This window comes from Diadema antillarum, unplaced genomic scaffold (assembly GCF_040938485.1).
Source record: "Diadema antillarum isolate AM-2024a unplaced genomic scaffold, OU_Dant_1.0 seq00000735_RagTag, whole genome shotgun sequence".
Taxonomy (NCBI): domain Eukaryota; kingdom Metazoa; phylum Echinodermata; class Echinoidea; order Diadematoida; family Diadematidae; genus Diadema; species Diadema antillarum.
Window position 1 is genome coordinate 1,760,999 of NW_027271635.1, and position 23,229 is coordinate 1,784,227.

General features: G+C 38.2%; 2 protein-coding genes across 2 annotated transcripts; both read right to left on the bottom strand.

The window, feature by feature from the left end:
- Positions 1–1,626: 1,626 nt before the first annotated feature.
- On the bottom strand, positions 1,627–11,855 carry LOC139738320 (uncharacterized). The gene is made up of 10 exons (XM_071648960.1): positions 11,549–11,855; positions 10,801–10,995; positions 7,581–7,769; positions 6,580–6,774; positions 5,789–6,073; positions 5,217–5,399; positions 4,034–4,228; positions 3,366–3,554; positions 2,428–2,616; positions 1,627–1,886 (listed from the first exon to the last, which is right to left on the bottom strand). Exons 4-10 carry the CDS (start codon positions 6,629–6,631, stop codon positions 1,627–1,629), a joined length of 1,353 nt encoding a protein of 450 aa, XP_071505061.1. The 5' UTR covers positions 6,632–6,774; positions 7,581–7,769; positions 10,801–10,995; positions 11,549–11,855.
- LOC139738321 (uncharacterized) lies at positions 6,739–23,118 on the bottom strand. Its single transcript, XM_071648961.1, has 13 exons — positions 23,073–23,118; positions 20,413–20,598; positions 16,777–17,121; positions 15,823–16,167; positions 15,072–15,392; positions 14,307–14,654; positions 13,604–13,831; positions 12,637–12,990; positions 12,070–12,249; positions 11,549–11,737; positions 10,801–10,983; positions 7,633–7,769; positions 6,739–6,774 (listed from the first exon to the last, which is right to left on the bottom strand). The coding sequence occupies exons 1-13, from the start codon at positions 23,116–23,118 to the stop codon at positions 6,739–6,741; spliced, it is 2,898 nt and encodes a 965-aa protein (XP_071505062.1).
- Between the last annotated feature and the right edge of the window lie 111 nt (positions 23,119–23,229).

The window sequence follows — 23,229 nt, forward strand, 5'->3', positions numbered from 1 at the left end:
GAAGGTGCCCGATCAAGTAGTTGTTATTTTATGAAATAATGTACGTGACATAAACTAAACATGTGCAAAATATTGGGCTGATAGAGCTTGTTTTTCTTGAGTTATTGCAAAGAAAGTTGCAGAAAGAAAGGAATATGAAAATACATGGAAGATAAGCTTTAATTTCAACCAAGTTTTTGGGCATGATGCCGACTCCGTATGAAAAAACGAAGGGCACATTAACGATAGCCCAAAGTCTCAGCTACAACATACTAAAATATGGGAGAAATTCACCGAAGCATAAGTGAGCTAGTGCTCGATAAAGATAGTCATGTCAGTTTTCATTTCCAGAAAAACTGCACTCCCATAGAGATAACACGTAAACTGGTCAAATTTGACAAGATTACTTTAAATCCATTTTTACGAGGTGATGCCGTCATCCAATCAAATTGTTGTTATTATATATCTGAAAGACCATTTAATAAGCTACAACATATTGAAATTTGGACGTAAATCAATTAAAGAAAAAGTGAGATATGCTTGAATGAACTTGAAATTTGATGACGTCATTTTGAAAATTTACTTTTTTAACTTTATTAAGAAATTTGATATCTTTGAATGACTTTTTCAGTATCGCCAACCCATAAACTGACATGTACAACTCATCAGCTTTCAGAATATGTAAAGAAAATGGGGGGTCACCGTCCATCCTGACGAGTAAAATCGGATTTAAAATTGGCGGTTTTGGGGCATTGTTGTACTGTATATCGCCATTGACGCGCGCGCGGAATTTCAACTTTGACAGTCCCGTATGACGTCATATTGAGTCGGATTGACTTGAAACTTGCTAGAAATATTCCTTGACTTTTCAGACATCCAATAAATGTAAAAAATCGGGAAATTTCTGTTGCATATGAGCTGTACGTGCGTATATGTGCGCGCGCGTACGCGTCCGTCCAATTTTTTCAATTTTTCAAAAAATGCTCCAAATGGTCTGAAACGTATGCAAAAAAATTTGAGCTTGATTGGAGCATACAAATATTTCAACGCGCGCGTACGCGCACGTCTTTACGATGCGAGGAATTCTGAAAATATGGGTAGAATTCCCTTGAATTGAAATTTATGTGACGTAAATTTCATTGAGAAATTCCACTCCATTAATGAGATATGATTGAAAATGTGTTTTCATATAATGACGTCATAGTGACGTCACGGTCGACTGATCACTACGATTTTACTTGACATGTCGTCTTTGGGACATGATACACATATGGTATAAGTTTGACATTCATAGGCAATGCACTTTCTGAGCTTATCTCTACACAACTTTTGCGGAGAAATAAAGAAGAAGAAGAAGAAGAAGAAGAACAAAGAATCAGTACAGATACAGAAGGTGATCCGAGAGGATTCTCGGATCACCTAAAAAAAAATAAAGAGAGATTTTGACAATCACAATAGGTGATACGCTGATAGCGTATCACCTAATTACATGTATTACATCAAAGATCATTAGCCGGTGTATGCGACTTCTCATATATTTTGTCCCTGTACGACGCAATACAAAATACACACGAACACACACACACACACACATGCACACAACAACAACATCAACAACAACATCAACAACAACAACAACAACAGCCATTACAAGATACCTGGAGTTGTAGTTGTGGGTACTGCAAGGGTTGTAGACTCCTTCGTTGCTTCATGCTTTGTTGTGGGGAAGGTGAGATCAGTTGTTGCGGCTTGTGGTAGGAGCGTCTTCGTTGCTTTTGTTGTGTGGACTGTCGGTTGCGCCGTTGTTGCTCTCTCAGTTGTGACATCAACAGTGGCGGTTGTCACGACTGTTGTCTGTTCTGTCGTTTCTTGCAACGTTGTTGTAGACTCGGTGGGTGTGGTTACATCTAAAACCAATAACGTGATGAACCGTCATCTGCATCACCTCCATTCTAATAGGAATCTATCGTATCTCTAGTTATTAGAAAATTAACGGCTGCATTGATGAGTAGCCTTCATAAACACTCATGCGTTTTATTGTTGAGACGTCAGCGACTTTCAACGATGCTGAAATGTACGGCCAAGACGGAAGCTTTTTTCCCTCTCAGAATTATTACTTATTACTCTCGAAAACTATGGACGCCATATTAATGAAACACGTTTTATCTGATAAACGCTGCTGAAATGGTCACTAGCTTGAAAGTTAATTGTTTAGAACACGATTTACATGTACATTGTATTGTATCGAACCATATACACTGTCGCTTCAGGGAAAAAAGCAATTTAATAGAATACCTTAGACAATAAGAGACAGGGTGAAATCGTACAATACACTAATTCTTTATAACAGCTTTCCTTGTATCATATCTCATATTATTGTTGCTGTTTGTTTTCTTATCTTTCTTTCTTGCTTTTTTCCCATCTTATTTTTGTGATTGTGTTTCTTACCTACACAGACAGGCGGAGTGGCGGGACTCCACGATCCATCAAGACACGCCATGTTTGTGGCGCCGTTTAAGACGCCCTGTGAACAGTTGAAGGAGAGGACGGATTCGTGTTCATATTGCCCCTTATAGAGCAGACCTCCTTGCAATGAGTACTTGACTCTCTCCTCGACCTCTGGCGGTTCACATGGGGCTGTATAAAGTAAGGTACATTATAACATTTCACGTCATTCAGCTTATCATAGTTCATCTTCATACTCAAAAAGCTGCATCACTTCAGTGATCCCTCGCATTTATCCCCAAGTTGAATATTATCCTTCGGGTTTATGCCAGGTTCAAGTGTGTACGTGTGTGTCACACACAAACACACTGCTATAGCTTCTGACCATACGAGAATTGAGAATTTATGGTTTCTGGAACGAACACTGAACTCGGGCTTTCTATAGCTCAGTCGGTAGAGCACCGGGCTGGCAATCCGGAGTTCTCGGGTTCGATTCCAGATGGAATCCTATTTTCTTTGCTCAATTTTTTACTAATACATAGTTCATCTTGATACATTCACAGTGATTGATATTTAGTTTTATCCTATTTTAAGAACACTTTCTCCTGAGTATAACTGTGCGTTATATTTTACTTAACAATAACTTATTCTTTGAGTTTTGTGATTCTGCTATTAAATTCATGACCTCATTAGCGCCTAACAGCCTATGAAGAGTCACGGCCTTCTAAGTATAAAATGGTTGAATTTCTATTAACCTCTCTATACTAACATATCATACAGCTCGCACGAACATCTAATCATATTTTCCCAGAACCTTACAATCCACCTGATCCACGTGTGAAATCTGTATGGGGGAAATTAAATTTCACGAGGACAACGGAGTAAGTACAAGAAAGGTAGAGCATTTCTGCAGAGAGACAGAAACCAAACAGATTCCTCACCGTAGCAGGCGTTCTCGGACAAATCTGGTTCCCATACGCCATTCCTGCAGACGGAGAAGGGTGTTCCCGAGCTGGTGAAGGGAGGTGGAGGGCAGTAAAGGAGAAGAACATCGTCCTCACCGAATTCACCCTCCTCGGGGCTCAGAAGGATGTCGGGATCGAGATCATCCGGAATGGTGCAAACAGGGTCTGAAATGAAGACCAAATTCCATATATATCACAGTATTCATTTCTTATTAAATTGATGATTTACATCATCATTTGTAATACACGTCTATATCTATACATTCATTTTGTTGTGGAGAAACTATCGCTTTGGCGTATTTGGACTGAAAGACAACTCAAAAAAGGAAAGAAAAGGCACGAACTTTGAAGACAGCTGGTACACCAATATAGGTTGGTGATATGTGGGACAACAAATTCCATTAGGGAAAGCGTCATAAAAAGCCTGTCTGAGAAGGAAATGACGACTTGAAGCTATGATTTTGGCAAGGACTCAGTTTCAGAAAGTTTTATCCGTTTTTAAGACATGAGGGTATTGAGGCTCCCTTTGAAATAACAGTATGCATTCATCTCTTTCACCCTTATAGTCACATCTCAAGCTATCTGAAATATCAAATAACTTCAGAACCAAAATCTACAAAGACGAGGTCTTCCTTTGCATTAACCTTCACATGAAGGATACACGAGTCCTTCCCAATCGCCGTCATTGCAGGTCGGGTTGATGATGACGTCAACATCCTTTGAAGGGTCCGCACAGGCGAATTCGAGAACGTCTTCGTGCTCGTACGTTTCAAGGGTTTCCCCCGATGACGATTCGAAATGGATGAGACTCTCTGGAACTGATGGAGCTGTGCAGGGCGCTACAAAGACAGTTAACCAGGTGATTAGCAAGCTTACACATCAGACATATCTGGACGGTAGTGGAGAAGTTGTAGTTCCTTAAGTCTTATAATAAGAATGTTTGCTCAATTCGGTTTGTTTTTCTTCGTGCTCTTATCAACACGTCAGTCCAGAAGAATAGGCACTCAATAATGAAAGTTAGACGATAGTCGAAGACACTGTTCTTTAAACTAGGTCTACAAGTAGTAGCAAACGTGAAAAGACTTTTTTCTCTCTTTTTTTTCTTAATAACTCACCAGAGCCCAGTTGAATAATGGTTGATATCAAATATGAGTCAGAAAATCAAACATAAATCTTCCAATTATCACCATTGAGTGGCTGATATCTGATTTATGTTTGCTTTTCCTGACTTATGTTTGATTCATCATTTCAGGCAACAGGCTGCAATAAATCTTCTAATATACAGGTTCAAGTTATCTCTTATCAACATCGATGTTTGGAAACCGGATTTGCTAAAATTAACTCCGTTTATTGTAGTGAAGGTTTGAGAAGCATATGGCAGAGTTAGGTTCACTGTTATAGTTAGTAATAAGTCTTCTGATATACAGGTTCAACTTATCTCTTATCAACATCGATGTTTGGAAACCGGATTTACTGAAATTAACTCCGTTTATTGTAGTGAAAGTTTGAGAAGCATATGGCAGAGTTAGGTTCACTGTTTTAGTTAGTGATAAGTCTTCTAATATACAGGTTCAACTTATCGCTTATCAACATCGATGTTTGGAAACCGGATTTACTGAAATTAACTCCGTTTATTGTAGTGAAAGATTGAGAAGCATATGACAGAGTTAGCTTCACTGTTATTGTTAGTGAGTCGGCTGTAGAATAATTGTTTGGGAAATAGACTACGGTGTGAAGATAATTTGCAGTGTGACCTATGTGGTTTCGATTTGTTAACTACATTTTCAGAGAGATTACGCCAAGAACTGATATGGACATAACTCATACCGTAGCAGGCATTGTTGTCAATGCTTGGAACCCATCCAAAGGATGTACAAGACGAGAAAACGACTCCCTCTTGGATGTAAGGCGGGGGAGGGCAGTACAGCAGAATGAAGTCAGTGACGTCATAGCGGGATTTCACATCGCTAATTGTGATGTCAGGGTCGAGGTTATCAGGCAGTTTACATCCTGTAGACAAGGAGTGATTAAAATAGTAAATGAATGCAGTATGTTTGTACGGGACTTAATTATGTACTTACAAAAGGAAAACCTCGCTGCATGATGTGCTTTGTTATAATAAAATGAGTAAAGTAAAACAAGTCGCACAGTGGACTGTTTCGTAGCACTCAAATAAAAAACAATTCGATTTTCCCCAAAACAATCACATTAGCCATGTTAGATGACAAAAACTCATGCAGAGTACATAAGGCAATAATGCAACTTCCGTAACACTCCCATCGTTTCTATCATTCACTGTAAAAACACATAAGTCTAGTCATGTACTTTACCATGTTTAAGGAGACGCATATTGAACAGACGCACAATCTGTGCGCCGCAACAGGTTCCACTTTAAATACCTATCAATTCTGTGGTCGGTTTTGGCGGTGCCGCAGTAACACGATTCGTCGTAAGGGAGTCTTGAAAAGTGGTAGCACTGTCCTGGGTTGGAGCCGTCGTGCCCCGTTCGGTAAACTGCGGGAGCGATGTGACGTCATTCACTGCTGTAGACGTCATTTGTCGAGGTAGGGTTGTGCGTGGGCCTTCCGTCGACGGATTCAACGTAGTCGGCGACTCTGTCATAATGGTGGTGGGATCGGCCGAGGTGCTCTTCTCTAAGGTAGTTGACCTCGCCGTGGTCTTAACTGTTCAATTCAATCCAATTCAATTTATGGTAAAAATACAAAGTATACATTTGATACAACACGTTATTTACAAATCATAGGACATACAAATCTTATGTCTAATACAAATCATATGAAGGAATGAATAATAACAACAATGATTACTTTGCAATGGTGACAAAAATAAATATAGCAACGGAAAAGAGGGATACATAAAAGGAGACCGTTTGAATCTTGAATCACTCGGAAAAATATACTGTACATATTTCATTTGTATCCAAATTTATCTACTTACAATTCGAGCATTCAGTAATATATGTTTTGCAAGTGGTGTAAGAAACAATTATGTTAAGAATCATAATGACACTGGTACTTTTATCATCTCAAATCTTACAGTGATTATAGATCATTATCGGTGATGACCATGAAGATGATGATGATGACGATGATGATGATGATGGTGGTGGTGGTGGTGGTGGTGCAGTGGTTACAAAATGGAACCCATTGTAAGTAATTTAACGTCTTACCCTGGCATACAGGCGGCTGTTTAGGACTCCACGTGCCATCCACGCAGACCATGTTCGTGTTACCGTCCAGAACGAGGCCCTCCGAGCAGGAGAGGGTAAGAATAGATTGGTGCTCGTACTGGTCCTTGTAGAAAATACCGCCGTCGTTCAGAGTGTAGGTTAACTCATCGGGTGTCTCTGGTGGATCGCATGGCGCTGGGACGTGAACAATGTATGGATAAATTAATCAGTAAATGGAACAAATAAATGAATATATAGATACATTAATGCACACAAACATGTGTATCTGCAAATGTCTCTGTGTGTAAATGTGTGTGTTTATGTGTATAGATATATTCATAGAAAAAAAATTCCATATAAAATCCCGATGGACAAATATATAAAAAAAGTATTAAGATGATACAATATCGTTGTCATTGACTCAATACTTTATAATGTCCTGCGATAGAATAAAGGGCAAACCTTCATCACTTCATATTACATGGGAGGGAACAGGTCTAACGTCAGACAATAACTGGATACCAGGTTTTATTAAGGACCAAAGATAGAACGTCGTCAAAACAGCAACTCAGAAGGGGAAGTTCAGAAGAGGCGAATATCTATAATTCTTAATATATTAATGTTGTACTCACACTAGCATACTTTATTGTATCAACCGGCAATCAACTAATCAATGCCGCATTTATTTTTGAAAAGTAGTCTAATAAACTCATTATATAACATTGTAAGATAATTGTTTGAGTGACTACCCATTTCTGTGACCGACGAACATTTAATGTTCGTTGACAATCTCCTCTATTTTCGAGATAGTCAGCCAGTGACTGGAGAAAAATTTTACGCAGGAAAGACTTTCATTCCTTATATTTACAGAAAGTCCCCTGGAAGTAATATTTATTTCCCATCGGACAATACTTTTCTACGCTGACTTGTCACATGCTGTCCATCTCAACTTAAGACCTAAGTCCAAAGGGACCGCGTTGCCGGAATTTAGTGTATCTTACCGTAACACGTAGATTCAGAAATGCTTGGTTCCCATTCGCCATTCCTGCAAACGGAGAAAGACGTTCCCTCTGAGGTATAAGGCGGAGGTGGGCAGTAAAGGAGCAGAACGTTTTGGTCGTCGTACTCGTCTTTGACGGGACTGAGGAAGATGTCGTCGTCCAAATCATCTGGAATACTGCAGAATGCGGCTGTTGGGAGATGAAAGAGTCATTTTGGTCTTTCACTGTACCATTACAAGTTTTATTCTGCTTTTTCGTCTTCTTCTTCTTCTTCTTCTTCTTCTTCTTCTTCTTCCCCTCCTCCTCCTCCTCCTATAGCCTAGCGTTCACAAGAGCATTCTTACAGACGCGGACAAGGTGAGTTAATCGTCGTCTCCTATCACATATCAGTTGACTCTGCGTATTGATTACAGGCATACCTGGAAATGTCCTAGGGTTTATATCGCAAAGGGCGCGAAATGCCGCGGAAAATGCCCATCGTAAAGTAAGAGAGCATGAACATACCGTAGATCAGAGATCAAGCGGAAATATGGACTAGATCAACCAGGATGACTTTCCGACAACTGTTTAGGTATATATGCGGACAATAAGAGGAAATACTGTTGTAAATTCGGCACCGACTTCGGGTTTTTCTCATTTGTCTGCTAGTCGTCATGTCAGATACAGAATGTCAAATAGAAAAATAATCTAATGCATAACGGAAAAAATGAAAAAAATTTAACGATTGGAACTAGTAAACAGAGCACATGATTAAAACTACAACAATCACTCAAAAAGATATATATCTTAAAATTAATAAACTAAAAAGCACACAAACACACACTTACCAATAAGTGAAGAGGTCTGCTTCCTCTTTGGCTATGCCTATTTCATCGGAATCTGGAGAATGATGGTTTTCATCGGTTTACTATACCAGAGGAAGAAATGTTAGCTTCGGGGCAGGATGGCGGCCTTCCCTCCCTTCTTTAACATCCTCTATTTTATTTGAATAAAAATGAATTTACTAAAGTGAGTATTTAACCCCTCCATTACTCAGAAATATATATATGAATATATATATGTATATATATATATATATATATATATATATATATACTAGGTGTTTCAAAAAACATTTTCCACTATTGATTCTTAATAATTCATAAACTATATATCAGATATCAATGTCATTGATATGAGTAATAGCTGAATAGTGTACAATTTGGTTGGAGGTAGTTTGAATATGAAAACATAAATCAGTTTCATGAAATCCATGATTAATTTCACAGTTAGGTTCCAGATTTTGCTCTATTTTCAACCCTCTGTACAAAATTTCACTTTACCCAGGGGTCAATGGGTGTGTATGGGAGTGTGTGGTTAACACCCTGACAATGGTCCTAAACAATGGTTAGGGTTTGAATGCTTCATTATTTATTCATGAGAAATTCCACTATCACAACTAGTCTTTATTCAGCCTCTGGCAGTATCTGTGTAAAGTCAAACGCCTGCCGATACTGTCGTTGGGTCTCGACAGTGCTCTCCCTATTTCTGAAAAACGAAATTACAATGAATACCTTCTGTTCTATCGTAAAATGGTGACAGGAAGCAAAGAAAATCAATTAGAGTATACATTCGTGTAAAGGGAGCCTTAAATAAATCTACTGTGAAACATATCGCCCCAATGATAAATGCTGCTGAACTCTTTACCAAAAATGATTTCTTTTTATCAAAAAGCGAAAAATTTGTCTGACTATTTGATTAGTAGACAGTTGTATTAAAATGAGGAACTTTAGATCATTAAATTATGCTTATTTATATCCCAAATTTAGTGATATGTGAAGCAAAAATTGAAAGTGTTTGCAAGCACATGGAAACGTGTGCTTCCTTTTCCCATGTGCATGCAGTTTACCCTTCACTGTGCATGAATCCAGACTAACAGTGCCCAGGGCAATCCACATGAATTATTGATTAAGCATTCATGTGCCTGGGAGCACGAGACTGACGCCTAGTCAACAGGTGGTTCAGGCATGTCTATTGTTCAGGGCCATTGTCAGCACACACTCACATACACATCATTGGTTCCTGTGCAAAGTTCATTTTTGTACAGAGGGTTAAAATTTGATCAAAATCTGAAACCTTACTTCAAAATCAATCTTAGATTTAATGAAACTGATTTATGCTTTCACATTCAAATTACTTCCAACCAAATTGTACACTATTCAGCTATTATTTATATCAATGATAGTTTTATCGGATGAACAGTTTTTGAGCTATTAATGATCAAAAGTGGGAAATGTTTTTTGAAACACCTAGTATATTCACCCTTCCATGTCTTGATCGCAAATGTCCGCAGCGGCTTCGCACACTCGCATATAGAGATCCGAATCGGCTGCTCAAAACATTTCGTCTGGCTATAACATTTCGTTTAACTTTCGCTACAGCCTTGGTGAAGCTCTCCGCCGGCTTTCCAAATTTGGATTGAAACCGAAAAAAAAAAATGAAATTTGGAAATCGTGTCCTCTTCCGAAAGCGCAACAAAAAGCATCGGGGAGTGTTTAGGAATGATAGACCAACTTGGACGGCTGGGATCTTGCAAGAACATGAGGGGAGGTTGCTCCATGAAAACGAGTTTAATGATTTGCATTCCGCGTCTTGTCGGAGCTCTAGTGAACGCCGGGCTCTATTCAGTAGCAGAGCTAGGGTTAGTATAGTACAGAAAGTATTAATTAATACAGTTGTTTCATGAGCGACAAAAACTACAGTATAACCTCTTTTCAAAGGGTGTGCGTCTCTTTGAGCTTTTCAGTCAAAAGGAGTGTCGCACAAGTGTCTTGACACGTGTCCATTTTACTGTGATGAATCGAAACAAGTAGGCCCTAATTTAATGTTTTTGCTCAAATTTTGCAAATATAAGGTTGCTTACAATAGGTGCAGGAAACGTGTGACTCTGATGAACGCAGGCAATCCTTCCTTTTTTATGACCAAAATATCATAGTCCATTCTTCGACTTTTTGCAGGCAAGCAACTTTCATCGATTTCAACAATAAAATGCATATTCGTTTTGAAGTCACAAAAACGCACATACACATACACACACACACACACACACACGTGAACAAAAAAGAAACAACGTTGCAGGCTGTGTGCCCATTAAGTCGTTCCTCATCCCCAAAATCGCGCGGGGTACGCTGGAAGATACACCAATTCACATTTGTGCCAAGCCTATCTTGTATCTAATCACCTTCACAGCTAGGAATTTCTGTGTTGTCCCAAACGCCGTCAATGCACTTGGGGTGGATGTCGACGCTGATCGTTTGGGACTCGTCGACGCATTCGTAGTCCAGTATGACGTCGTGTTCGTACTCGGTGTCGGTCTCTCCGGTCTCCGAGTCGGTGTGGGTTATGTCGGCCGATACTGACGGGGCTGAGCAGGGGGCTTAAATTGACATTGGATTTGATAGCACTTTAGCTCAAACATCTCTCAAAATAAGGAATAAACGTCTAGTGTACCTTAGAGTAAACTTTTGCCATCAGCTATAACTTTGTGGCAAACTGAACAATAAGACAAAAATGTCCTGACAAATTCTGTGTAGAAAGTTTAATGGATGGAGAAATCGGTATTTTCATGGTGGTCATTGTATTGTAACTTTCATCAGTTAAGAGCCTGAAAATGCGTGTTCTTCTGACTTCAATAACCTAATTTTCCAGGGCAATATCACGAACCAACATGGCCACGATTTCATTTTGTTTCATTAGTATTAAAGCTTATAGCATACTCTGGGAGTGATAAGGCAAAACTTGGCAACTAGTTTAGTAAGTGATTGATTGGAATCACTAGTCCTGTACCAACTGGGAAGTAGATCTGCACCCAACGCAATCGTCTCTATGTATTTCTTGTAAATGATGAACATGAGTCAACACGCAATGCTTAAAGACACTACAAGAGTGTACAATATTCTCTCTAAATCATAAAAGTCAAAGCTTCTTACCATAACAGGCGTTGTCGGCAATGCTCGGCACCCAACCAAATTCTGTGCACGAGGAGAAGATGTTTCCCACCTGAATGTACGGCGGAGGAGGGCAGTAGAGCAGAATAAAGTCTTCGACGTCATAACGAGCTTTGATCGAGCTCAGTGTGATGTCTATATCCAGATCGTCAGGGAGTACGCAGCCAAGTTCTTCGGGGTTGAAATGTTAAGAGAAGGAAATATAGAGTAAAAAGCCTCCCAGTATTTGATTCTGGTGGCCCTGTACTTCTATACTAGTTGTTCAAGGAATGCAAGGACTTTTATCATGACAAAGTAGTTTATTAGCATGATACGACATGCAAGTGCACGGTGTTACCTGCAATATGAGTGCAGCTTTTATGGTGAATTTATAATCATTGTTGATATCATATTTTAACACCTCCACGAAATCAGGAAATCTGGAATTAATAGGGAGAAGGATTGCGTCTTTCTGTATTCTTGTCAATGGTGAAGTTAGAACTCATAATTCTGTTCTGACATACCAGCCCTTGTAGTTTCTTCACGAACCCGTGACGTTGTAGCACCGTTCGCCGTTGTAGCGCCGTCTTCATTCTTCGTTGTAAGCGCTGGAAGGGAAGAGGTGGTCACGTGTTGTACACCAGTGGAATGTTCTGTGAGGGTTTCAGTTGTGCGTTGCTGAGTGGACAAGAGTTCTGTTGTACCTGACAATGACAGGGGGGTTGTCCCTGGATCAGTTGTCATCAACGTCGTCAAATCTTGTTGACGTGCAGTTGTTGCGGACTCAGACGTGGATAGGTCCGTTGTAGCAGATGTAAAATCTGTTTCCATGGATGTTGTGCCTTGGCTGTCGCTTGGCGTAGTTGTCAAAACACGAGGAGTTCCCGTCAGTGTAGAGTGAGCTGAAGAGATTTCACGTGCAGAACTCGTTGGTTCTGTATAAGTACCAGTGCTTTGAAGTTCTGTTGAGTGTGTAGTTGCTTCTCGTACAGGTTCCGTTGTTGCAAAGTGTGTAGAATATGAATCTGTTCTGTCAGAGCTTAATGATGTTTCCGATTGTACTGAGTGATCAGATGTTGCGGAAGACTGACTTGTTACGGTTTCAGTAGTTGCTGTTGTCCGCTTAATTTCATAGTCAGTTGTGCTTGGACTATCTGTCGATGAACTCGTTAAACCAAGAGGTGACGCTGTTTCTACATGTTGACTAGAAGGGTAGTCGTTAGTACCAGTTGACAAGCTTGTTTGCGAACGAGAAGAGCTGTGAGAATCTGTCGGGAGAGTCGTGATGTCAGGGAGAGGTTCTGTTGCAGTTGACTGAGAGGAAGAAGTCTCGGTAGAAGGAGAGGTTGAATCTTTGGTTCTCAAGGTTGTCCTTTCAGATGCTAGGGAGGGATCCAGTGAAGTCCCGTCTTGCACTGGTGATGTATTCGGTTCCAATGTTGAGACTTGAACAGATAATGCAGAAGGTGGTTTGGGATGGGGAGAGAAAAACGTGTTAATGAACATCTATGACGAAGTGTTGATGCCATCAGAACGGACACCAATTGGCAGTTCGTTCACATTTAAAAAGTGTTGATAGTGCCAACATCGTTTGTAGAATGATCTGGATTTTTTTTTTCACTTTCAATGTAATCATTATAATGATGTATTTCTTACTTTTGGGGATAAAAATCAAATCTCTCAATTAAGATTTCGGTAATTTAACTGATATACGTACATTCCTTGATTAGCCATTAGAAAATGAGGCACAAGGGGATACTTGATATGCGCGTTCTCTTTGTTGGGTTTCCCTCCTTCTGTATTATGTCATATGAACCACATTCGCAACAGTCGTATGAAATGATTACTAAAGCTGCATTATTTCACCTTTTCAGAACGTAGAGACTTTTACACATCGTGTAACTTATACAAGTGTCTGAAAATGTTGAATCCAATGAACCTATTCAATGAATAAAAATAGTGAAGTGTCACCAGAGTGATCTAAAATCACTACGAATTGTGCGACATTTTTTTAAAGTCTAAATTCTGTTTGTTTGTTCCAACCGTTCATGCAATCACCTTCCACTGATGTTACATGATGTGTCGGCTCGCCAGTGGTGCCTTCGGAAGTGGTCAAGGGGAGAACCGTTGTTTCAGCATTTGGCGTGGTATCTCTCTCCAATGTTGTCCACAAATCAGTTGTCGCCATACTGTTACTAGGTGACGTTTCGGAAGGTAGTTCATCTGTGGTAACTTCTGTTCTCGAAGATGTCGTGAGAGTGTTTGATGGGCTAGTTGTACTCCAATCTGGGGGAAAAGTTATTAAAATCCTGGATTAACTTGAGTTTAGTCTCGAGTTGTCTTGAACATTTTGGCAGTAATTTTGAATGCAGTGTTGGCAATCGTTAATCAATTCAATTCAGACTTACTTTCTATTATGTATAAAACATCGTGTCTTAAAATACTGTCAACACAACTCTCGCACAGCTACACAAACCTCAATCAATCATACATGCAAAATCTACTAATGATGTGGACTATCGGTAGTTCGTATATATACCATCATAACCTGTCTTTACCTTCCATCGAATTTACGTATTTGCTATTAAAAAAAAATCAGAAAATTAAATGTCATCGAAAACAATTAGTATGCGTGTCCTCTCTGCTGAGTATCCGTAGGCCTATTTGTGTCTTGCTGTGTCATATAAATTGTATTTGCAACAAATGCATGTAAAATTAAAAGCGTAGGGGTTTTTTCTGTTCTAACTGATCATGCGGTCACCTTCCACTGATGTTACGTCATGTGTCGGCTCGCCCGTGGTGCCTCCGGAAGTGGTCAGCGTGAGTGACCCGGCAGTGGTCAAGGGGAGGTCTGAGGTTGCGATGACGTCGTCAGTGTGAAGAGTCGCATCCTCTGTGGAGAGTGTCTCTGTAGATTGTGTGGACACCGCACTTAGGGATTGAACCGTAGTTTTAGCATTTGGCGTAGTGTCTCTCTCCGACGTAGTCCATAGATCAGTTGTCGTCATACTGTTAATAGATGACGCTTCGGAGGGGGGTTCATCTGTAGTAGCTTCTGTTCCTGAAGATGTCATGAGAGTGTTTGATGGGCTAGCTGGTGTACTCGAATCTGGAAAAGAAAAAAAAATCCTTGAAATTCTGAGGTAACTTGAGTCCAAGACTTAAGTTCCAGCTCGACTTGTCTTTATCAAACACTTTTATGAAAATGTTGAATGCATGCCAGTATACAAATAAATGCACAGGACAGAGTGGATCGGTGAGAATTAGATGCGCGAGCTTAACTTTGGAACTGTTTAAACCCACGAGCGTCGGGAGTGGGTTTTAGATTGTTTCCACATTTAAACCAGAACATCCCATTCTCACCATCGATCCACAAAATAGGCCTGTGTATCATTTGTGAAAGTTCAAAGAACAGCATGCATTACACCTTTTTCCAATAGCTGTACGTACATGCCTCACTTATAATGTAGAATTGTGCAACTTATTTCTTCTTCTTTTTTCTGTTCCAACCGATCATGCAACTCACCTTCCACTGATGTTTCGTGATGTGTCGGCTCCCCCGTGGTGCCTCCGGCAGTGGTCAAGGGGAGGTCGGAGGTCCCAAAGACGTCGTCAGTGTGACGCGTCGAATCCTCTGTAGAGAGTGTCTCTGTAGATTGTGTAGACACCGCGCTCATAGATTGAACGGTTGTTTCAGCATTTGGCGTAGTATCTCTCTCCACTGTAGTCCAGGAATCAACTGTAGTCATACTGTTAATAGATGACGTTTCGGAAGGGAGTTCATCTGTAGTAACTTCTGTTCCTGAAGATGTCGTGAGAGTGTTTGATGGGATAGGTGTACTCGAATCTGAAAAAGAAAAGTAAAACGTTTTTCCTTGAAATTCTGGGTTATCTTGAGTACGGGACCTAAGTTCAAGCTTGACTTGTCTATAACACTTTGGCGAAAATGTTGAATGCATGTCAGTATATAAAAACACAACAGAGTGGATCGGTGAGAACTAGATGCGCGAGTTTAGCTTTGGAACTGTAAGTAAACTCACGAGCGTCGCGATTGGGATTTAGATTGCTTCTACAGTTAAACCAGAGCATCCCATTTTCATCACCGATCCACAAAATAGGCATGTGCATCATTTGTCAAAGTTCAAAGAGCAGTATGCATTACACCTTTATCCAATAGCTGTATCTAAATGCCTCACTTATGATATAGAATTGGGTAACTTATTTCGTGTTTTTTTTTTTTGGTTTTTTTTTTTGTTCCAACCGATCATGCAACTCACCTTCCATTGATGTTACGTGATGTGTCGACTCACCCGTGGTGCCTCCGGAAGTGGTTAGCGTCTGTGACCCGGCAGTGGTCAAGGGGATGTCGGAGGTGGAAAAGGTGTCTTCAGTGTGAAGAGTCGAATCCTCTGTGGAGAGCGTCTGTGTAGATTGTGTAGACGCCGCGGTCATGGATTGAACCGTGGATTCGGAATGTGGCGTAGTATCTCTCTCCACTGTAGTCCAGGAATCAGCCGTCGTCATACTGTTAATAGATGTCGCTTCGGAAGGGAGTTCACCTGTGGTAACTTCTGTTCCTGAAGATGTCGTGAGAGTGTTTGATGGGTTAGGTGTACTCGAATCTGGACATAAAAACGATTTTCATCGAAATAGATTAATGAGTTCAGTCTCGACGTGTCTTTAACACTTTGGCGGAAACGTTAAATGCATGCCAGTATTCGATATTCAATTCAACACAGACTGTAATTCCAATAGTATCTTTTTTAAATACAATAAGTACAAGTTGATGAAAATATATATTATAAAAAGTCGGCATCAAGTAAAATTTCACACATGCCTTAGCTCCACTTCCTTAGTTTCTGTGCCCACTCTATTAAAAAAAAGATGAGCATCGTGTTCTAAAACTATGATATGCATGACCTCTGTGTTGAGTATCCGTAGGCCTACTTGTGTATTGTTATGTCATATAAATCTTATTTGCAACAAATACATGTAATATGAAGAACGTGATTGACGATTGAATTGCATTCGTGTATCTCTGCAAAAAACAACAACAAAAAAAAACGCTCTTACAAAAACCATATAACTCTTTGACAGGGAAAATTTCAAGGAATTCTCAAAGTGCATCGCACCTTCATTCTTTAGCTGTAAGTACATGAATCACTTATGATATAGAATTGTGCTACTAATTTTCTTTCTTTCTTTTCTGTTCCCGGTGATCATGCGGTCACCTTCCATTGATGTTTCGTGATGCGTCGGCTCTCCCGTTGTGCCTCCGGAAGTGGTCAGCGTCATTGACCCGGAAGTGGTCAATGGGAGGTCGGAGGTCGTAACGGTGTCTTCAGTGTGAAACGTCGCATCCTCCGTGGAGAATTTCTCTGTAGATTGTGTAGACGCCGCGCTCACTGATTGAACCGTAGTTTCAGCGTGTGGCGTAGTATCACTCTCCACTGTAGTCCAGAAATCAACTGTAGTCATACTGTTCCTAGATGTTGCTTCAGAAAGAAGTTTTCCTGTGGTAGCTTCTATCCCTGAGGGTGTTGTGAGAGTTTCTGGTGGGGTTGCTGTAGTCGGATCTACAGTTTAAAAAAAAAAAATTCATTGGAATCTCTGAATTGTCTCGAGTTCTTATTCGAGTCCTATTCAATTCTAAGCCACGTACCAATTCTAAGAATCAGAGGTTTTTTTTTTTTTTTCATATCGAGGAATAAATGAATGGAACTTATTGCCCAGGGATCTGAAATACATATCTTTCAGATTTACTGTAAGTTAAATGTGTAGTCGTAATTCAATGACAGTGGTTTTAGTCGTAGTATCATTAAACGCAAATATTTTATGCATATAGACTTGTGTATATAGATGTGTGTGTGTGTGTGTGTGTGTGTGTGTGTGAAAGTTGGTTTTTTGATTTTTTTTTGAAGGGTGGGTTGTGTGTTTGTGTGTGAGTGAGGGGGTTAGAGATTGTGATTTGTAGCTTGTAATCTCAAAAATTGATTCAAATTTCCGTGTATGTTTCAAGGTGTTTTTTTTTTTATATTAAGCCTATTTTCCTGTGTCAAGTGCTAACTGTTTTTTAGATGAACGTACTTTATGAAAGAACAGCGTTTGGATGAAGCAAGTATCTGTGCGGAAATGAAATGAATTAATGAATGAATAAAAGCTGTCTTGAACACTTTCGCCGAAGTGCATGTCTACATTCGATATTTCATTCATCAAAACTTGGTTATCTATCACATACCCACACCTTCTGTCCTTTGTGTTGCCTCATCGCTTTACTCGGTTTCAACGTCCGGTCACATAACTGCAAAACATCGTGTCTTTAAATAGACTATCAATGATTTGCTCCACTGCTGTTGAAAAATCAAACCTTCAACGGTCCATTCAATTATATTGTTATAAGTCATTGCGTCACAGAAATACAAACCTTAACATATCATACAAGCATAATCTACTAAGGAATTGGAATATCTATAGTTCGTCCAGGATTCATAAAATTTCCATTTCTTGCTCCAGCTGGACCAACAGGTGATCATGAAACCTTAATACTCTCATTTAGATTTACATGTTTGTCTATGAAAAGTAAGATAATGAACGGCAAAATCATCGAATCTTTAAGTCACAGATGGTGACGGTATCTCAGTGAAGAGTGTTGTTTATTAGTATCCGGTATCAAAATATATTACTGCTCGGTACATGCAATGACACACTATTCATGACATTGTAAATACAATTGTGTAAGATTAGATTCATAGACTTGTATAACGAGGAAATATAACATGTCATTAATCTCAGAATGATTTTACTTAGTTTCGTGAAACTTCCTTTCCCGTATTTTTTTAATTATTTTTCTTTGTTGTGTTACTTTACATCATTATTTTATACTATACAAACAGCCACACTTGTGTCTCAATATGCCCCGTTGTTTATATGAAGTTTGGAAAACAAATTATTGTTATCATCATTATTATTATTATTATTATCATTATCATTATCATTAATATTACTATATCTGTTACTATTATTATCAGCATTATTAGTATCGTTATTATTATTATTATTATTATTATTATTATTATCATTATTATGATTATTATGATGATTATTACTTTCATTATTATTATTATTATTACTATTACTATTATTCATTCGGCATTTGAAAAAGAAAATACAAATGAATAATCAAAGAACGAACAAACAAACAAAGCAAGCGTAATACAAGAGTACAAGAAGTCAACCTAGGCTTCCCCTGATGTGCTTGAATCCCCTGATTATGACTTGAATCATAATTCATTGTTGCAATTTCGTTTTTCGTTCTTTTCCTAATAGAGTGCAGATTGAAAAGAGAGGGGGAGAGATATCTACTGAAGATTGACGACCCTCACAAAGTTTGTATCTATATCGATAAACATAAAACACATAATAACACGTAAAAAAAAAAATTGCCTTCACCTTGTACTACAGGCTTTTGTTCCTACATTCTACATTCTTCCTTCATGCTCCTGCCTATACCACAGTAACCGACAAATGTTCACAATTTGGAAATGAATATTTAAAAAAAGAAAGAAATCGAGGTGTTTCTTAGTTCATACCTAAACAAGTCCGCTAGGAAGCTTTCTTTCAGAACAGGCATTTCCTGCAGTTCCATTGATTATTACAATTGATTCCAGGTCAGCCATGCATTTATTTCAATTTCTTCATTAATAGTTCTGTTGTGATTCCACATTAGAAAATGTCCATTGTGTATTGTTCGTCGTAGAAAAAGTAAGAATCCATTCAAAAGAAGTATTATTGTTGATGTGTTGGAAGCATCATTATCTTTGCAAAGAAAGCCTCACTAGAGTTTTAATTTAGTCGTACGAAAATGATTTTTTTTCAACTGAATTTCATTAACAACGCTTACGTAGCATCAGGTGATGTGATTTGAAATTCCTTGTTAATGAAGTGTCTTTTCCTTAAAGAAAGGACTACATAACTTATTTTAAAAGAGATGAATCTAATGAATATTCCTGTAATGTTCTTTTACGTTAGCATTGCCAGAGGATCAATAAGAAAAAAACACAAAAAGACATTCGTATTTCCACTTTTTCGCTGGGATTGAATAATCACACAAAAATAATCATTAAAAAATGTTCGATCAGAAAAATGTTGTGATTTCCCTAAATCATAAAGAAATCTCTTTATTCTCCTATATGTTGACATGAAATAATCAGCAGTGTTTACACAGATCCCTCTTTGTCAAGAAAGTGTCATTGTCACCATTTTTTTCTTGGCATGATATTTCCTCCCACGCCCAACTTTGATTGCACAGAGATTAATCATTTCCATCACGAATAATACTCTGGATGTCATCACATGAATCAGTGTCTGTATTTTATTCTGTCCTTAATACGTTCGGGCTCAATTGCCCCGTGTCAAACAAACAAAGGAAGGGAAATTTATATATATATATATATATATATATATATATATATATATATATTTAATTGCGTTTAATTTCAATAGGGAATCCCTTAAAATAAAAACAGAAAATAAGATAATAAACTTCGCAGCTTTCTTTCTATCTATCTCATTTATATGTATGTATTTAGATAGCTATCTATTCATCTGTCTACTTATCTATCTGTCTATCTGAGCATTTATCTATTTATCTATATTGCTATCTATCTATCCATCTATCTAGCCATCTATCTATCTATCTATCTGACCAGCCATATAATATGTCTATCTTTCTATCCATCTAGCTACATGTGTAGCTTAACTATGTTATATCCATGTATCTGTCTATCTATCTATCTGGCTAGCTATCTGATCGCTCTCAGCTAGGTTTTGAATTGTAGAAATGAAGCAAAACTCAAGCTAATTCTCACCTGAACAAGTAGGTTCACTGGGACTCCAAGAACCATCCACACATTCTGCAGATGGGTCTCCAACAAGAGTTCCACTGGAGCAGGTAAATGAAACAACCGACCCATGTCGGTACTGATCATCGATCAACTCTCCCGTAACCACGCTATGCGTGAGGCGTGGGCCCAATTCAGAAACGGGGCATGGTGCTGTAATCAGACAATCGGGGGAGAATATACGCTAAATGTGATTGTGTAATTGTGTAATTATTATATATGGACACAAAACACCTAATATATCTATAATGTATATATATATATACATATTATATATATATATACATTTATATGTACAATTCTATATATATATGTATAATGTATATAAATATATATCAATTAAGGTTTAGTTTAGTTTATTTCTTTATCAAAAAAATCACACCCGTCACACGGACGGCCGGCCTAAAGAGGCCTATGAGTGATAAATATACATCAAACATAGACAGTAATACAAAATATATAAATATATCATGTAATACATACAGACAGTAACAAATAATTTAACACAACAAAAGAGAGAATATGGTGGGCTAAATAGTACATAAAAGAGTTATTCAGTTGTGGGAATATGATAAGTTGTTACGGCACAATAAGGTTGGCAAAACTGGCTACTTGACAGCACAGTGAATCTAATGACATTAAATAAAGGAATTGTTGGTAAATAGGCAACTGAGGAAAAGTAGGGTCTCTTTCTGATGTAATACTGAATAATTGTGATCTGAAATCATCATATGCAGAACAAATCGTAAAATAATGAAACTCATCTTCTACATCACCGGAATTACAAATTAAACAAAATCTTTCATCGTATGCATGGTATGGGACATTTTTGTAACGTTCGGTTTCAAGGGCAATAGGGGAACAACCACTTCTGAACAATGCTAATGTTCGCCTATTAGATCTATTCTGACACTGAATAACATATTTAGAGGTATTCATAGAGTGTTTGAAATTACGATAAGTTCTGAGTTTGTTTCTGGATTGGGGAACTCTCCTCCATCATTCATCTCATTAAATGCCTGTAGATGAACTGGAGTGTTTGAGTATCTTGATGTGTGTAACACTAATATAATTATATCTAAATATGATGTATAATGTACGCTCGGTGTTTGGATCAAGACTCACGACAATTCAAGAGTAACCAAAAGAATAAGTAGAATAATGTGATCATGGGGAAGTCCTCAAAATATCTTTGAAACAAAAAACATAAAGGCTATCATATAATCTAGAAATACGATATTTATATATATATATATATATATATATATATATATATATATTCGCAAAGGTATGATAACAGATAAAGATTGAGGGTGTCTACTGCATGAACACTTTTTTTTCTTCCAGAGACACTCTGCCCGAATGAGCAGTGTGAAATAGATAATTATCCTCCCTTCAGACTATTTGATTATTTGATATTATTGTCGGCAATGAAGATTCTTCGTACATTGGATATTACAACAAAAAAGCAAGTAATACATTACAAATATGCCAAAGACATATCACAGGGTGACAACTAAAACATTGACGACTTTTGTTGTTGCCCATATCAAGTGATTCTTTGCCTGCCTCTTGAACGGTGTCCTTTGGTTTTTACTCTGAAAATGGAATGTTCCATGGAGTCATTTTCCGTAACATGAACATACAACTATTGTTAGCCTCTTGATATTTTCAAAAATTTTGCGATGTTCTTTTTTTCTTCCTTTCTTTCTTTTTCTTTTTTTCTTTTTTGGTCCAAGTGTGTCATACTGTATATTTACCTGCAGGTTGTCATATCCACAATTCAAAACCTGTTAGCCTACTTTGCTTTAAGGTTTATTCCGGATTTTTAGTCTTTCTTTTCTGTATTTCTTTAATACTTAACCTTTGTGAGTAATTGGTTATTCCTTTGGATTATAGGATTATGAGTTGTTAGTGTCAAGAATCAAATTTAAATATCTGTAAAAAGTAGAGTTAATTGAAATTCTTTGCAGATCAAAAGGAAATCAATTCCCATCCATACAGACCATCCATTATGAGCATTAATGCATAATATGTTCTTTTTTTCTTCAATTGTGTGTTTATATATAGTTTTCTGATTCTGATTCTGATTTTATTTCTGAATTTCTTTTTCATACATAAATGAAGTACAAGGTCAATTGAACAAACAAATTGAGCACAGTATAAATTGAATCTGACAATTAAAGCAAATAAATGATTAATTCAAATATTCAACTTTCCCCTGATACAATTCAAAGTGAAAATAAACTATTTTGTGCATACATTTATGCAAACATAAGTTACTGTATATCTCTTGCTCAAAGACAAATTAGGCAATTCTTGCTGTGCAGAGACCATCGTCATAAGCAAGCGCTTGACGAGGACAATGGCCTCAGGAATGATTGTCTTAACAATACAACATTGTAAGAACATAACATAATAAGTCACCACTCACTGAGTGGCGATAAGGAGAAGGGAGGGAAGAATGAGGGGAAAAGTGCATTGTGCATTGTGCAAGATGTGGGGTGTTTGCGTGGTAATGTGTTGTGAATATGTATGTTAATGCTTGTTGTGTATATGCTATCAGTTGTATGTATTATCAATCGAATATTTTGCGGTCAAACTTAAAAGTAGCCATTTTTTCTCACCTAAACATGGGGGTGACGAAACCCATGTGCCGTCGTCACATTCCATGGTTGCCGAAGCTGACTCATAACTACTTAAACAGGTGTAGCTGAGCACATCTCCATGTGCAAATTGGGGATCGGTAGCGATAGTACTGGAATCCTCTCTAGATTGCAAAGA

Excerpts from the sequence above, each read along its gene's own strand:
- LOC139738320 (XM_071648960.1), bottom strand. The coding sequence starts at position 6,631 with ATGGTCTGCGTGGATGGCACGTGGAGTCCTAAACAGCCGCCTGTATGC. Across the intron at positions 6,074-6,579 it reads ACAGCCGCCTGTATGCCAGG|TTAAGACCACGGCGAGGTCA; the intron begins GTAAGACGTTAA and ends TGAATTGAACAG. Across the intron at positions 3,555-4,033 it reads CGTGTATCCTTCATGTGAAG|ACCCTGTTTGCACCATTCCG; the intron begins GTTAATGCAAAG and ends TCTTCATTTCAG.
- LOC139738321 (XM_071648961.1), bottom strand. The coding sequence starts at position 23,118 with ATGGAATGTGACGACGGCACATGGGTTTCGTCACCCCCATGTTTAG. Across the intron at positions 15,393-15,822 it reads TCACGTAACATCAATGGAAG|ATTCGAGTACACCTATCCCA; the intron begins GTGAGTTGCATG and ends TTTCTTTTTCAG. Across the intron at positions 12,250-12,636 it reads AACTACTGAAACCGTAACAA|GTACAACAGAACTCTTGTCC; the intron begins GTCAGTCTTCCG and ends TGTCATTGTCAG.